This window comes from Conger conger, chromosome 6 (genome assembly GCF_963514075.1).
Source record: "Conger conger chromosome 6, fConCon1.1, whole genome shotgun sequence".
Classification (NCBI taxonomy): domain Eukaryota; kingdom Metazoa; phylum Chordata; class Actinopteri; order Anguilliformes; family Congridae; genus Conger; species Conger conger.
Window position 1 is genome coordinate 48,850,184 of NC_083765.1, and position 16,962 is coordinate 48,867,145.

The 16,962-nt window shown below is 50.3% G+C and overlaps 1 protein-coding gene across 2 annotated transcripts in view; it reads right to left on the bottom strand.

The window, feature by feature from the left end:
* Nucleotides 1-1,200: 1,200 nt before the first annotated feature.
* The window catches only part of LOC133131665 (chromodomain-helicase-DNA-binding protein 9-like), a 61,731-nt gene continuing 45,969 nt past the window's right edge, over nucleotides 1,201-16,962 (bottom strand). For both annotated transcript variants that reach the window (XM_061247063.1, XM_061247062.1), the window contains exons 22-38: nucleotides 16,703-16,862; nucleotides 16,224-16,313; nucleotides 15,659-15,762; nucleotides 15,362-15,479; nucleotides 14,726-14,783; nucleotides 14,425-14,473; nucleotides 13,806-14,028; nucleotides 12,496-12,707; nucleotides 11,215-12,054; nucleotides 10,713-10,876; nucleotides 10,414-10,590; nucleotides 9,352-9,538; nucleotides 8,392-8,531; nucleotides 7,806-8,030; nucleotides 7,310-7,450; nucleotides 7,083-7,187; nucleotides 1,201-6,431 (exon numbers count right to left, since the gene is read on the bottom strand). In XM_061247063.1, coding sequence (XP_061103047.1) covers nucleotides 5,463-6,431; nucleotides 7,083-7,187; nucleotides 7,310-7,450; nucleotides 7,806-8,030; nucleotides 8,392-8,531; nucleotides 9,352-9,538; nucleotides 10,414-10,590; nucleotides 10,713-10,876; nucleotides 11,215-12,054; nucleotides 12,496-12,707; nucleotides 13,806-14,028; nucleotides 14,425-14,473; nucleotides 14,726-14,783; nucleotides 15,362-15,479; nucleotides 15,659-15,762; nucleotides 16,224-16,313; nucleotides 16,703-16,862 — 3,962 coding nt within the window. In that variant the 3' untranslated portion in view covers nucleotides 1,201-5,462. The remainder of the gene's footprint in view (nucleotides 6,432-7,082; nucleotides 7,188-7,309; nucleotides 7,451-7,805; nucleotides 8,031-8,391; nucleotides 8,532-9,351; nucleotides 9,539-10,413; nucleotides 10,591-10,712; nucleotides 10,877-11,214; nucleotides 12,055-12,495; nucleotides 12,708-13,805; nucleotides 14,029-14,424; nucleotides 14,474-14,725; nucleotides 14,784-15,361; nucleotides 15,480-15,658; nucleotides 15,763-16,223; nucleotides 16,314-16,702; nucleotides 16,863-16,962) is intronic.

Below are 16,962 nucleotides of genomic sequence, written 5' to 3' on the forward strand. Positions count from 1 at the left end.
CACTCCCTGTTTCGTGGTCTGGGACTGCCTGACGACTGGGACACTCCTGAGCCGTGTGTTCAGTAACACATCACAGTCTGACACATTGGACGCCTTACGGTCAGACACAGTCCGCTCCACTCACCTGTCCTGCTCTTGACTTGGCACGCTGTATCACATGAAAACTTTGACAGGAGCATCCCTGGCTTTCAGCTCAGCGTCCGATGCTGGCATTTCCCCTCCTTGCGCTCGGGTGGGCCTCTTCAATATGAAGAGCAGGTATCTCCTGTAAAGCCAAAGCCTTCACTTTCAGAATAGCTCACTCTGCTGCTGCCTTCAGTCCAGCGGTGAATGCATTTCAGCTGTTGGCTACACTTGTACATTTTCAAACAACATATTTTGTCGTCAGGTCCAATGGCACCCTCTAGTGGCTCTTCCTATTTCTGCACTCCTGCAGACTCATCCCCCTCCCCTCCGAACGGCAGACTCTACATCCCTCTATATGGTTTTAAACTTTCTACTTACTAACTAAACTACCTAGCATCAGCATCCAGAATGGCATGAACAGAATGTGGGTAAAAAAGGAAAATTCTGTATGGTAAATTAGGCCATTTGTAGGTCCTGTGTATGGTATATGTGTGGGTTTTCAAATTTTTTTTTTTTGGTGTGGGGGGTTGGGGGATGCAGAACTGCCATTTCATTACACTCAGCTGGTCCCACGCTACCCCAGACTGCGAGCTGACACTGTCCCAGCTCTGGGCCAAATGTAGCTCGGCATCCGGTAGAACTGAGCCGTACCAGTGTCCTTTTCACATCACGGGTCAGTACCGTTTTGCAGACCAGAGCAGAAGAGGGTCTGGACTGGCCTGGCTCCCACAACATTTCCCCCACACAGCAAGCCACTCCGGGCCACCACCGCTGGAAAAACAAACAAACAAACAAACAAACTGGAAATTGCCATGATAATGAAATCGCAATCTTCAAAGGAAAATACTAAATCCCTCCAGTCATGACCAGGAAACATAGTTTCAACAGGTTAACACGTGCTTAGAATAACATTATTTGTTTTCTTTGCATATCTATACCTATTGTGATTGCACTGGGTCTTTAAGGGCTAGACACTCAAACTTTGACCCACAATAAATCAACAGAACCACGACAGCACTGCTAGGATGCCCAGGAAGTGAAGAAAGAAGTTAACGGACACAGACAGACCTCATGGATAGTCAAAGAATATGTTTAATAAAAATAATTAAACTTCCATTTCCTCTATAGAACTTCATAGAAAGTAATTCAATAAATTACAAATACTTTTTAAGACGCTTTTCCTCCACTACATAAAGCATTATTTGAATAATTGAACACAGACCACAATTTGCAGGTTTTGCAACTGTCCAAAAAGGGAAGAAAAAAAACAAAACAGAAAGTGGACCTCAAAATGACTTAAGATATTATCAAGCTTAGAACAAAAGTACAAATACAAGGCAATAGCATTTTCCAGCCACTACTTCATATATTTTAAATTCTGATCTATTAGTGTCTTTTTCCTTTCCAGTTTGCATATTGGTTGTCATTTCCTTTCACCGGTCATGTTGAGTCTTGTCTAACACAGTGAGACTCGCTACCCAAATATTAAAGTATATGGTAGAAATGCGTTCATAGCCAAACCTTGCTTTAACTATAACCGTAATTTCTCATTCTCACCGATGTACTCATTAAAATAACATGACATGCAAGGTCCTCACTCAGTGCACACAGTATCCGAGACCCTTTCCACCGCATGCACCTGCGAGCCGCATCCTGGAAGAAGACATGATTGGTTGAACACCTAAGGGCACTGTTTGGGATTGCGTGGTTGGAAGGCTGTCAGAAATCTACAATAATGCATGTTCTTGCTTTTTTTTCCAGATATTCTAGATCATAATGAAGATGGGATATCTCGAAAGGCTTTAAATAAATTCCCATCCAGTCAAAATACAGTGTACCATGGACGTCATATAGAATAATCACCATTCTTAATGTAGTGATACCAGAAGTGAGCAAAATTAAATATACTGTACAGTCACTGAATTAAATACTTTGAAACAAAGACCTGTTAGCTGACGTCTGAAGAACCAGACACAGCTCCTGAATACTGCTCATAACCACAGCAGGTCGGGCAGATGGTATTGCCTAGCACTGACCTTAGAACTCATTTGTACAGCTTTTCTTTGTCGATCCTTAACACAAGGATGAAAACATCAAGTAGTTGATTCTGAGCAACCACGTTAATAGATCTTTTCCATGTGGTCGAACTGAATGAATCGGGTCAATGCAAGTCTTTACATTGACAGAAATGAGCAGAGTACTGATCCTTTAATATCACTCTATTCCACTTTGAATCCACAGTCAGCCTTGCTTTCCCTGGTAACATTTATTTTTATTGTTTGCTTAAAGCCTCAATTTTCTTCATTAGTGCTTTCAACACATTAGAAGTAAGGGGCTTAGCAGACAGTATGGTGGTATTCTGACATACAACATGAATTGCAAAAAAACAAAAAAAACAAAGGCTAATTCCAGTAGCAACACCCAAAGTCACCCATTGAGCATCTGATGATAATAACTGCATATAGTCAAAAGGAGCATAAATCTAAACGTTTAAACTGGTGGATCTGATTTCCAGACCTGGTTCGTCGTGTGGAGCAGATCCAAATTGTGAGGTACAGCCCAGGGTAGCTTCCAGATCTGCTGCTGGACTCACCAGAGATAAACAGCAAGTACTGTATAGAGTAATGCATATCCAGAGAACTGGCACTACGGAGCTAGATCACAGCCTGATCTCCATAACACGGACTCATTCAACCAAGGAACAGTCAGTAAACACTCCCCTGGGCCAAGTCCAGGAAAGTCATGTAGCCCAAGTGTCTCAGGTAGTCTGTGTCTCAGAACCCATGTGACGGTCCTGCACTAAGGACAAATGCAGACCAGGACACAGGAATTGCTGGAGCCCTTTAAAGAGGCTTACTCACCTTAACAAGAGTACCAAGAGGGTCATTAACATTACACATTCTTCTGCAGGCAAAACAAACTCTAAAACTCACTCGATGTTCCCTGGATTTTTCTTTGAAGCATACTGACTTGATATTTCAGTTATGTAGAGTGAGTCATAATCTCACAAAGGAAGACAACAGGGTGTCCGACACAGCGTTGATCACCTGATTATTCTACACAGTTTCAGTTGAGCCACTGGGGGGAAAACTACAGATGTCTACAGATATGAGGCTGTGAGCACACATAACCACTCAATACCACGAAGAGGGTACATCTTCCCACAATACATGAGCACAGCTAAATTAGCAAAATGCAATCATAACATCAAACACCTAACCCAACTCAAGAAATTGTTCAGAAAAAACTGGAACACAGGTAGTCAGAGTAGATTAATGACAAGATGAGTGTAAAATGAGAATGGATTTACCCAGCAAAGCCTGCTTAAGATCAACAGAGTATAGAATTATGCCTTCTGAAGCATCGCAGTGAAAGCTAATATAGCCCAATATAGCATTTCCCTCACTTCATATTGCAACCAGTCCAACTGTTAGGGCAGCGTTATGCGTTAGGGGGTAATGACTGTAATCTGAATTGTTTCCAATTTCTTGACGATTCTAGCCGCATTGTTTGAACTGCTACTGGGTAATAAATACTGTCATGACCCGGATCTCACCGTCATCAGGAGAGCAAAGTTATGTGTTAGTAAAAAGGGCTTCTCGGCATATCTCACAAATAAAAGACTTGGATTTGTATTACAAATGTCCATTAAGTGACTAAAGAGAATCTTTAAAATCAATATTCATGAATCAATGCTTATGAAGGGCAGTTCCAGATTAAATAACTAATTTAACACCATCCTGGGAGCCAGATAACACTTAAATATGGAATCAGACTTTCTTGGCTTTCAAAGGAATATGCCAGCAAAGTAGTACAGAACAGGGCATCTGGAGAAGAAAATGAGAAACAGTACAGTCCGTAAGTATTTGGACAGTGACAAATCTTTTGTTGCTTTCTCGCTCTGTACTGCAGCAAGCAAACAGTTAAGACAAACAGTTTTAACCACATGTAGTTAAAGTGCAGACTTTCAGCTTTAATTTCAGGGTTTTTACTGGGGTCTATATTGGGCGAACCGTGTTGGGTAACTGAATTACAGCTCGATGCACAGGTGTAAAAACCCTCAAATTAAAGCTGAAAGTCTGCACTTTAACCACGCAGTGATTGTTTTGTGTCAATTGTCTGTCTGCTGGAGTACAGAGAAAACAACAGGAATGTGTCGCTGTCCAAGTACTTACGGACTGCACTGCACAGAGGAGGCACATGCATGGAGAGATGCTCCAGAATGGCTGAAAAAAGAATGCAGCACAAAACAGGACAGACGTATTTTTTGTTGTTTGAGCCACAAACTGACGCCTACGGCAACTGTTGCACTGCTCAGCTGAGGTATGGGCTAGCACGAGCCACGGACGGGAATATCGTCTTCCACTTCAGAGCACACCGTTGTACCTGAATTTGAAATGTAATCAGCAGTGCACAACAAACACCAGACTGTGTTTCCTTTAGCCTCGCTTCCACTGAGAGCGGGTGCTTAGTATGCATTCCAGAGCCACAGTCTCTTCGGATATCAACGGGATCGTGATAACAAACGGGGGTTCTGCGATACCCATCGCCAACGAATCTGAACGTCCCCGTGAGAACACACTGGTCAGGGATTATGGACTGTATTCAATCAACTTTGGCCAAAACTAAGGGGAAAGATTGACTGAATCCCAGCCTATAAGCGCGCGCGTGTGTGTGTGTGTAAAATCTCAGTTTTACTGCCGAGGGCACTTCCTATTTTCTGGGGAGGACAACAGGAGACCGATGGAGGAGAATGGTGTCCAAAGCGCTTGCTCTTCAATTGGAGCGGCTACATTAGCATCTGAGAAATGGTTGCCACACAAAATCTACAGCTTCTGTGACATTCATCAGCTGCCCGAGTTATTGCTGACTAAAGTATCATCTGTAAATCAGAAGTGTCAAGGAACCTGTCAAAGTATTTACAAATCAAACCAAAATATTTATAAATTTTTTACTTTTCCTGCCACTCCAAATATATTAAATCTAAAGCTTGGCTTGAGCTTTCTTTTCTTTGTTTATAAAATTAAATCCCAACATAATTATAATAATGCCTTTTTTTCGTTTGTTGCAATTGTACATCACTGTGTGTGAAACTAGTCTGCAAATTTCAGAAATCTAGTAAATTTAACATGCCAAATGTCTCTCAACACTGTACCTTTGAACGAACACTGAAATTTCATTTCAGTTTCTCTAGAAGCGGATCTCTTTTTTCAGTTTTTTTTTCTTTATTACAACACTTTTAAGTTTAGATATTTACAAAGAAGAAAAAGAAACACAACGTATGTGCAGAGTAACTCGTATATGTATGTATATATTTATAGGGGATTATACAGGGATCAGTCTTCATCACTGGAGTCGGAATCCTCTGACGAGGAAGAGGAGCTGTTGGATTCGGAAGAGGACGACTGGGCTTTCTCCGAGCCTTCCGAGCCGCTGTTCTCCTTCTGTCCCCTGGGCTCCTCCCGGGAGTCCTCCCTCTCGCTCCCCTCCCCGTCCTCTCCTTCCCCCTCGGGAGTGTCCGGGGAGGGGGTCGGGGGAGCCTCTGGGTCTCTGTGTGCGCCGTGCGGCGGTGTGTGGAGCGTGCTGGACTGAGCCGGTGTCGAGACGGGCAGATTAAGGCCTGGGGTGAGAAGCATTCCTGGGTAAAGCATACTGGACAGTAACAGGGGGTTAAGAGCTAACGGGTGGTTGGAGGCTGCAGTGGTGGTGGTGGTGGTAGAAGCACTTGGTGGGGCCGTGGCAGAGCTGGAGGAGGAGGGGTCCACAGCGCCCTGGACCTCTGTCCTTTCCCCCGTGGAGTCTGCGGTTTGTGAGGGGCCCCCGGGGGTGCAGGGGCCCCCGCTCGCGCTCCCGTCTTCCCGGCCGTCCTCGGGCCCCGCAGCGCCATCTGGAGCCTTCCCCTGCGGGCCGCTCACGCCCAGGAGGTTGGGCAGCCCGGCCATGCCCGAGAGCATCATGGGAAACATGGCGGCCAGGCTGCTGGCGTCCGTGGCGGAGAGGCTGCCCGGGACGCCCATCAGGCTCTGGAGGTTCTGCTGCAGGCCCTGAAGGCTAGACAGGTCCATGCCCGGGAGGCCCATCAGGCTCTGGAGGTTCTGCTGCAGGCCCTGCAGGCTAGACAGGTCCATGCCCGGGAGCAGCCCGTTGGCCAGCAGGGGGTTGAGGGCCAGGGACGCCGTTGCGGCTCCGGGGGCCGGAGTCGATTTCGCCGCAGCGTTCTTGGGTCGTCGGCCCCGGCGGCTCACCTCCTCCGGCACGATGGGCCCGGTCAGTATCCTGTCAAACATGACCTCCGGAAGGTAACCCTGGAGGAGAGAGGCCAGCCCAGGGTTCAGCAGACCATTCTGTGCCTTCACTCGGCTCTCTCTAGTTCTAGTTCTAGTTCTAGTGTTCATCCTTCCTTCATTCTCCTCCACAACTATATTCTGCCAATAATAATAATCTAAAGTTCATTCATTCATTATCCTAACCCGCTTATCCTGAACAGGGTCGCAGGGGGGCTGGAGCCTATCCCAGCATACATTGGGCGAAAGGCAGGAATACACCCTTGACAGGTCGCCAGTCCATCACAGGCACACACACCATTCACTCACACACTCATACCCACGGGCAATTTAGACTCTTCAATCAGCCTAACCTGCATGTCTTTGGACTGTGGGAGGAAACCGGAGTACCCGGAGGAAACCCACACAAACACAGGGAGAACATGCAAACTCCACACAGAGAGGCCCCGGCCGACGGGGATTCGAACCTAGGACCTTGCTGTGAGGCGGCAGTACTACCCACTGCACCATCTGTGCCGCCTAATCTAAAGTTTTTAGCTCCTGCAGTTTCCTGACAGTTTCTGGTCCCAAAGCATTTAAAAAACAACAACCTTACGTCAGGAGAAACGTACTGAAGAATCCGTATTACTGTGGCCCTCTTTTGCTACGACCACAGGATGTGAGGCGACTCACCGACTGCTTGACCACGTCGGCCCACTCCGGGGGAACGCCGTACTCCGGGTTCTCCTGCAGGAAGCGGCAGAGGTCCTTCAGAGGTGGGGCGAAGGCCCCACCCACCTGCGAGAGGAGCAGAGCGATGGCATCAACCGCACCGGGCGGGGGGGGGGATCAAGGTGAGATCGCGGCAGGGAGAGGAGGGATGGAGGTATTGCGGTCGAGATCGCGGCGGGCCCACTCACCTTGCGGGCGTTCCTCCGGTTGATGATCTGCACCCGCTCCTCGCCCGTCAGGCTGTTCACGTCCATCTTGTTGGGGTTCCGGCAGCGATGCCTCTTCTGCTTGGGCCGCCCGTCCTGAAACTGCATTTTGTTGTCGACGCCCTGGAGAGCGAGCGACACCGAGGAACACGTCAACGCCTGATGCTGGAGCGATACGAGCACAACTTCAATTCTAATCGAGTGATCCAAACTCGTTTCTGTGGTGGACTACAGAGATGAGGGACAGTCGGACAGTCAGTCTTTTGCCCAGCAGTGAGCTTAACAGAAATCCACTCAACTATACTTCCCCGAAGAAATATAGGTGTAAATAAATAGACATTTAGGATTTGTATATTAACTACACCTGTTTGGTGTGTGAACATGAAAACATGCTCCCAATATGTTCCTAATATCTTCCCTTTAAAAAAAGGAAATGCAGCAGCCCTACGAATGCTCAAGACGGCAGGGTGGGACTCACGGGGATGAAGGCCCCAACATCGGCCACGAATCCTGGGTGCTCTCTCAGCCACTGCTCCAGGTCCTTCTTCTTGGGCGCATCGTCTCCGGCCAGCCTGGTGCCGTCTTTGAGGTTGATGACGGGTACCCTGCTCTCCGTGTCCAGGTGCCCGTGGCCCTGGCTGTACCCCAGCCCGGGGGGCACGGTCGGGCCAGGCTGGGCGCTACCACACCACGCTTGGGCAATCTGGGGGAAACGTGCAGGCAGATCGCAACAGTCACTGGCCTCAATAAAACTGGACCATGTCATTATGTCATAATGGTTTTCAACTCAGGGGGTCAGAAAAGGTTGAAAACTAACCTGTTCTAGAACAATCCATCCTGGCCTTTTTAGTTTTACATTTTTTGACAGAAGTTGCATTTTCCTCATTGTAGGTACAGTAGTAAAGCACGGATTGTGAGTGAGATGCTCTGTACTGAGACAGTAGGGGGCCAAGGGATGGGGTGCACATGGAGGAGTATGAGAGAGAGAGAGTGAGAGAGAGCGAGAGAGAGAGAGAGGGAGGGAGGAACATGGACAGAAAACGAGAAATGGAATGAGCTCATACTTGTTCTGAGACGGTGGGCGCTCTGTTCCGGTTCATGAACAGGAAGTCCGTCCCCTCCACGTTCTTCCGTCTCCCTCGCCTCTTCTTCCCAACCGGCAGACCGTCCATGACCCCGTTCACCCTCATCTGTTCGTGGAGCCCTTTAGATATACAGGGTAGAGGTTAATACCCCTGCATCCAGCCCTGATCCCAAGGGACCAGAGGAACGGGATGAAACCCTGCACCAAAGTCCAAACGTCTCGGATAAAATATTGATCTAGGCATCTTTATTCTGTAGCTAATCTTGATTTATCAAATCATTCAAAGACCGGCATAAGTACATGGCTCACTTTCATTTGCCCCTATGTACTATGTTCATTACATTGCGACAGCAGCTTTTATCAGAATCAGAACATGACCAACAAAGATCATAGTAAAGAAAATGTTTTTTGCCGTTCAGTGAACAGTACAGTGGCTTCAGCAACTATTCAGACCCCTTCAGTTTTTGCACACTTTGTGTTTTTTTGCAAAAACTGAAATCTCTCATTGCACTGCATATCAGGACAAAAACCAAGCCATGAAGTCAAAGGAGCTCACTGAGGATGTCAGTGCGGTACTTTAGGCAGTGCTAGGCCAGGACATCAGTGGGGTACTTTGGGTTATGCTGAAGACTTCAGAGCGGTATTTTGAGTTATGCTGAGGACTTCAGTGGGGTACTTTGGGTTATGCTGGACTAGAACTTCAGTGGGGTACTTTGGGTCATGCTGAGGACTTCAGTGCGGTACTTTGCGTTATGCTGGACTAAGACTTCAGTGGGGTACTTTGGGTTATGCTGAGGACTTCAGTGGGGTATTTTGGGCTATGCTGAGGACTTCAGTGGGGTACCTTGGGTTATGCTGAGGACTTCAGTGGGGTATTTTGGGCTATGCTGAGGACTTCAGTGGGGTATTTTGGGCTATGCTGAGGACTTCAGTGGGGTACCTTGGGCGATGTGGGGCTGGGGTTGGGGCTGGGGCTTGGTGAAGTCAGCCAGGCTGATGTCGGAGGCGCTCTGGAGCTCCTGCAGACGGGCCAGGTACTGCTGCTGGCCCAGGGCCCCCTCTTCACCCTCCTGGGGCCTCTTCTGGGGAAAGCCCTGCTTCTGGAAAGTGAGCTTCAAACCGCCGTCCTGCTGAGTAAAAGCACAGGTTAGGCAGAGGCTCTGAAGAATGAACCCCTCAGCACAGATACGTAAGGCCAGAGGAGAATGAACCCCTCAGCACAGATACGTAAGGCCAGAGGAGAATGAATCCCTCAGCACAGATACGTAAGGCCAGAGGAGAATGAACCCCTCAGCACAGATACGTAAGGCCAGAGGAGAATGAAATCACTGACAGCAGCTTATTATAATAATAATAATAGCTTGATTTATGAAGCACCTTTCACACATTAAAAGGCAGCTGCAAGTGCTTTCCAAGCACAATAAAATAAAAGGGGCAGCCTATGGCCTTGTGGCCAAGTGCTTGACTGGGACCTGGGAGGTTGGTTGGTGGTTCAAGCCCCGGTGTAGCCACAGTAAGATCTGCGCATCGGTTGGGCCCTTGAGGAAGGCCCTTAACCCCTACATTGTTCCAGGGGGAACTGGCCCTTGCTCAGTACCATAGAACAACGCTTTGGGCCGGGCCGTACCACCACCCTGTCGGGCAGTTATTTCCTCATAACTGACTCGTTCACACGGTACTATCCCTTACTTAACTAGCAGTATGTGATGGAAAAGTTGTTGGCAGCCAATTTGCAGTGGAACAAAACATGGCATATGCTGCAGAAAGCATTCAGATCCGAGAGGGAATCGACAGGGGAAAACACGCAGGTGGAGAATCCAGCCTCAGAAAGTGAAAGTCCTCCCCAACACCTGGATTTGCTTAGCAGCACAATTCCTCAGCCAGGACGCAGAGCTAATGAGTAAAATCAGCTGGCAGAGTTCACGAGTGGAGCAAACACTCGGCAGGACTGTTACTTTCCGCCCCCTGAACATTAAGACGTAATTTTTTGGGGACACTTCACCTTTGAGGTCTGGGGGGAGGCGGGGGGCTCGTCCTGCGCCCCGCTGGGGCAGTCCAGCAGCTTGGTGGTGTAGAAGGAGGAGACCACGTTCCCCTCGTAGTTACGCCGCACCGCCATCCAGGTCCCCTTCAGCACGGCCTGGCAGATGCTGTCCAGCCGGTTGATGATGACGCGGTCCTGCGGGGGGGGGGGTAGAGGGAGCTGTTAGCACAACGGCCGGACGGCCGGAGACCCACTACACGGATCGGTTCAGGCCCACTGCGCCGATGGGTTCAGCCTGGAAGAGACGGCGCTCGCACCTTGGGCCAGTAGGAGGCGGCCAGCGTGTAGCCTCCGGGGAAGGGGTGGGTGGAGTTGGGCAGGCTGGTCTCGGCGAGGTAGCCGTCCTGCGTCTCGTCGTGCGTGGTGCTGAGCGACGCCACGCTGTCCTCGTCAAAACCCTTCATCATGGGGACCGCTGGTGCTTCAGGGACATGGTCACACACACGTCAGCAGCCGTTCACACCACATCCCTACGTAACCCCTACTCCCGTACGGCCATCTTCTCCAGTGTCACCTTTCAGTGCCGACTGTTTTTAGACCCTTGGTAGGAAGACTGTCCACCTTAACCCAAGAAATAAACTGTGACCTAAAATGAACGTATAAACTTTCTCAGGCTAGTAAATTCAGTGCCCTGCTGCCATGTTAACAGTTATTTCACCTGTACAGAATAGTCGCAGATACAGTGGTGGCAGAATGACGGCAAAAATAACCTGATAGTTTATTATCTGTAAATAACGGATATGTAAGTAACAGACTCACCGCTGTTCTCTCCTTCCTCTCCCTCACTTTCGCTGCCCGCCGAAGAGGAAGAGGATGAGGACGAAGAGGAGGACGAGGAGCCAGACGAGCAGGAGGAAGAGGAGGATGAGGAGCTGGAGCCCGAGCGGGAGCGGGAGCAGGAGGAGGACGAAGAGGAGGAGGAGGAGGAGCGCGAGGACGAGCAGGAGGAGGATCCGGAGTCGGAGCCGGAGTCCCTGCGGGCCGCGCGCGAGCTCCTCTTACCCAGCTTCCTCTGCTTCCTGGAGGCGGAGCTGTTGGGCGTGAGGGGCTTGGTCCGCGCCGCCACCATGCGCCTCTCGCTCTCCTCCCTCCCCGGCGCCGCCCCCTCATCCACACTGCTGCCGGTGGGAGAGGCCTCCGGGGGGCCCCAGGGCTCAGGCCGCGGCCGGGCCTCCTCCTCCTCCCTGGGCGGGGCGCGGGGCTGGTCATCGCGGGGTGTGTGGGGGTCGGGCGGGGCGCGGGGTTGGTCCTCGCGGGGCGCGCGGGGGTCGGGCGGGCGTGGCTGGCCCTGGTGCGGGGGCTGCTGGCTGTAGCAGCTCTGCGCTCTCATGAAGCAGAGCTCCGGGTCGCGCAGGATGTGGTAGTCTGTGCGGCTCACGCCGTGCTTGGCGGCCCCGATCAGCAGGTCGCGGTCATGGGGGCCGGGCTCCCACCAGGCGGGCAGGTCGGGCCCCGGCTGGCACAGGGCCAGACGCTCGTACAGCTGGGCGTGCCGCAGCACCTGCTCACGCACCTTCCTCAGCAGCTCCACGCGGTACAGCGTGCGCGAGGCACGCTCCTCTGTGATCGGCTGGATGGACAGCGAGGGGTCCACCAAATCTGCGGACAGAGCACTGCCTCAATCTCACGCAGAACGCTTCCCCATTACATCATCATTGCAACTAGACGGGCAAAGACACAATGCAGCTTAACTGACACTTGTTATGAACACTGATTCATGACTTTGGTGAACCACCGAAAGCAGGACTAAATCCAGCCAGAGCAGCGGCTGGAACAGCGAATTCCCCCACTGCACACACACAGCCTTCACACAACCTCTGCTCAGGACACATAGCCGTCCTCAAACACCGAGGCGCGGTTAGAGACGCTCGCAGTGACGCGGCCCACAGGGGGGCGCTGCAGGGCTCCCTCACCCCCGTCCTCAAACACCGAGGCGCGGTTAGAGGCGCTCGCAGTGACGACGCGGTCCACAGGGGGCGCTGCGGGGCTCACTCACCCCCGTCCTCAAACACCGAGGTGCGGTTAGAGGCGCTCACTCACCCCCGTCCCCGTCCCGGGCCGGCAGGCGGCAGACACGCCGGCACATGGCGGTGAAGGCCCACAGGTACTTCTGCAGGCTCTCGTCCGTCTTCTTGTGCAGCCGGGCCATGGCGCGGAACTTGGTCCAGTCAAAGCGGCCGGCCACCGGGTCGAACACCACGCCGAACGTGGACACCACGCGGTAGAAGTCGGCCTCTTCTCGCCGGGTCCACCTGGAGAGGGAGAGCGAGCGGATCAACAGTCTTCTCCAGCACTCCAAAAAGACTTGGCTAGGTACAATAGGTCATTTCAGACTTCTAACGGTCAAGAGAGGAACAACAAACACGCTCAAACCACAACACTGTTTACCCCCCCTTCTCTGTGAATGTGCTGAGGACTATAAACACAGGCAGAGGGTGAGTCAACATGTCAGTGAGCCTTTTTCAATGGTAGGAAGGTATTTACAATGGTCTTGTAACAATGTTTTAACACAAAAAAAAGTAAAGAAAAAAATTGCAGGTCAATGTCCAAGAACTCCATTGCCTTCCATTACCGGTAGTGATTGTTAAAAAGTGGCTAGAAAATTATTGAAGTAACCATAAATTATCACAGAGGGATGTATCCACTACACAGCCATCAAAATAACTATTAAAAGTAATGTGAATAATTATTATAACTTCACATTCCGACAGTGTCATCCACTGCACCTCCATCCCCCGCATAGCTCAAAATACAGAGCTCTCTATATACAAAACTCATGAAACTATGGGAGGAGATATGCAATGAGACTAAAACATTTATTGGCCATTAGGTCAGGGAATTCTTTATGTCATCAAGGACCCTGACCCAATAGCACTGGTAATAAATTTTACTCCACCCATTCAATCCCCACACAGGAATAGATGGAATAGATTGATATGATATTTGCTGATGCTTAATGCATACCATAATAACTTCTTCTAATCACACATACTGTATGTGGTCTCATCCATTAAATGGTTAATCAATACACAGACTAATTCAGTTTGAAGCACCGACTAATTCACAGTTTGAAGAGTTGCAATCATCTAAAGTAACTTGCCAAAGTGTATCTGAAGGAAAAAAAACAGAACGCTGACAAGTTTATTTGGGTCAAACTTCCCTTGTAGCCATAATAAGATCCGCACAGCCGTTGGGCCCTTGAGCAAGGCCCTTAACCCTGCATTGCTCCAGGGGAGGATTGTCTCCTGCTTAGTCTAATCAACTGTAGGTCGCTTTGGATAAAAAAACGTCAGGCAAAATGACATATGATATGAAACAATGACAGGACGCCTCTCTGGCCCTGCTCTGACCTCTGCTGCCGCTCTATCTTGGCGGCCATCTTGGAGCTGTCGTTGAGGGTGGGCAGCGTGGTGCAGGGCAGCGTGAGGCAGGTCTGCTGGGTCTGGTGGATGTGCTGGATCTGGCGGCTCTTGGTGTAGCGCTGGGAGGCGGTGATGAGGCGACGCAGGCGGGCTGTCAGGGCCGAGGGCGTGGGCCAGTACTGGGCGTCGCCCTCCGGAGGCACCACGCCTTCTACAACACAAAATGTCCGCCGCGGAGAACGAGTTACAGGCTTTATGGAATCATGTCTCTGGACTCTTTTCAGGTTACTGGTTAAGAGTACTGAACAATGACATTATTAATGGATTTCTAAAGCAATAATAACAGTCAATAATAATAACTTCTAAGTGTATTGTTTAATGCTGTCTCATCTTGTTTTGAGTAACTTTCTGTCTGTTATTTGTTCATTCTTTTTTATTATTACTGCTTTTTTCTGGTTTGTAGATAATTACTGTTTCTGTACTTTTGTTATGTTGTCTTGGACCCCAGGGAGACTAGCTGTTCGATAAGGTGTCAGCTAATGGGGATCCTTAAAAATAAATGAATAAATAAATGTGCCACATAAATGAATAACTGAATCAAACTGACCTCTGGCAGAATCAGAGACGACCAAGTCCCCAGGGGAGGAGACGTCATCCTGCAGACAGAGAGGGACATAGTGAGCATTACTGTCCCCACTAACACACTGAGACACACACACACACACACACACTGAGACACACAGGCACACACACACACACACACACACACACACAGACACACACACACGCACGCACATACACTAAGACACACACACACACTGAGACACACACACACACACACACACACAGAGGCACACACACACACACTCAGACACACACACACCTCCCGCGACCCCCCCCGGCCTTACCTCCATGTCGTCCTTCAGTAGGGTGGGGGCAGGCTTGTATTCTGGGTCATCCACGTCCCTGTGCAGAGAGAAAACAGCCCTTAGGAGTGAAGAGCAGCGGAAGAGGGAGGAGGTGCAGTTTAGGACAGGCTTGACCTGTGTGTGTGTGCGTGTGCGTGTGCGTGTGTGCGTGCATGCATGTGTGAGTCTGTGTGTCTGTGTGTGTGTGTGTAGAGCCGTGTGTTTTTATCACAACCCATCACATGATACACAAGTGTGACAGGCCAGACAATTAAGGCCTGCATTAAAATGCCTTGCACTGCTCTCAGACAGAGCAAACACTGAGGGCAAAACAAAGGTAATACATTACTGTCAACATCTAAAACAGGGTGACGCAGCAGGACCCGGGACAAACAATGGGTGACTGCATATACTCTCACCGAGAACATTTTTACTTTATTACACCTACTTATTCAGGCGATTATCTAAGCAGCCAATTGTGTGGCAGCAGTGCAATGCATACAATCATGCACATATGGGTCAGCAGCTTCAGTTAGCTTCAGTGGGTCAGTTCAGCTTCACCTCAACCAGCAGAATGGGTAAACATGTGATCTCAGTGACTGGCTGTGGAATGATGGCGGGTGGCAGCACACGTACCCGTCCATGAAGTCGTTGGCTCTCTGCTCGGCGGCGATGGCCTTCTCGTCTGGCCGGCCCACCCGCTCCAGGAAGCTGAGCGCCGGGTCCGCGCGGATGGTGTTGTACTTCTCGTACCCTGCGTTGGCGACATCGTCACACGGGGACCCGTTAATGTGGGCGGCGAGATCGGCTACCTTTTCCATTACGGAGAGACTGCTTTCGTTCATTGTCTCTGTCTCACACCACAGCTTTGGTTCATAAATGCAGTGTCTGTCTCAGTGAGTCTGTCCGTCCGTCCGTCCGTCTCAGACTCACCGTGTTTGTAGACCCCGAGCAGCAGGCCCTTGTCAGCCTGGCTGTCCCACCAGAGCGCTGGCAGCTCAGAGTGGTCCAGCTCTGGAACCCAGATCGCGATCTCACTGGGGGAAGGAAAGCACCCGTCAGAGACGCCAGCTCTGCACTGAACAGTAGACCATGCCGGAGGGTTAACAGAGAACACTGAGGCCAGCTCTTCACTGAACAGTAGACCATGCTGGAGGGTTAACAGAGAGCACTGAGGCCAGCTCTTCACTGAACAATAGACCGTGCAGCAGGGCTAACAGAGAACACTGTGGCCAGCTCTTCACTGAATAGTAGACCGTGCAGCAGGGCTAACAGAGAACACTGAGGCCAGCTCTTTACTGAACAGTAGACCGTGCAGCAGGGCTAACAGAGAACACTGAGGCCAGCTCTTTACTGAACAGTAGACCGTGCAGCAGGGCTAACAGAGAACATTGAGGCCAGCTCTTTACTGAACAGTAGACCGTGCAGCAGGGCTAACAGAGAACATTGAGGCCAGGAAAAAAAAAAGGCTGGAAATGTTCAGTTCTTTGGTTCTCACCTGGAGTCAATGCCGTCCAACACATCCTGGGACTGGACTCCAATCACTTCTTGTTTCAGGTAGTAGAGCATTCTGACTCGAAGTAGTACCCTGTCCGAGAGAGAGAGAGAGAGAGGGGGGGGGGGGGGGGGGGGGGGGGTGTTACAACAGAGGAGAAGCACACCCCAACACTGAGTGACCTGAGGGAACTGCACCCACAGGCCCTGACCCCACTGGGTCCCCCAGTCTAAAGGGTCAGATTCCTGGCCAGAGCCCATAAAGCCTGTAGCCTCATGGATATGGTATCTGACCCGGAAGGCTGGTGGTTCAAGTACAACTGTATTGGACTTTCTCTGAAGAGTCCCTGTGGTATCTGTGTGTGGACAACCTTGCGCCATATTCATAAGCCACCACATGGGACCGGTCCTCCACTTTTTGGAGAGGTTTATTTGAGGAGTTAAAATGTGAAAAAGCCGTTAAACCGGATGAGAGTCCCTCACTTGTTGCAGTGGTGTTTGAGGTGCTTCTTGTAGCCGTCGTCCTGAAGGAGGTGCTCTGGGTTGTGCTTCCTGACCCACTCGGCCTTGTGGATGTCGAAGGAGCTGGCCTGACTCTTCATCCTCTTCCCCTTCCTCCCCCGCGGGACCGGCGTTGACAGGCCTGGGGAGGAGAGAGAGCTCATCACTGTACGTCACGACTCATCGATTCATTCATGTTATCTTAGGCAGACCTGTACACCAACTTGTTAATGCAAATATCT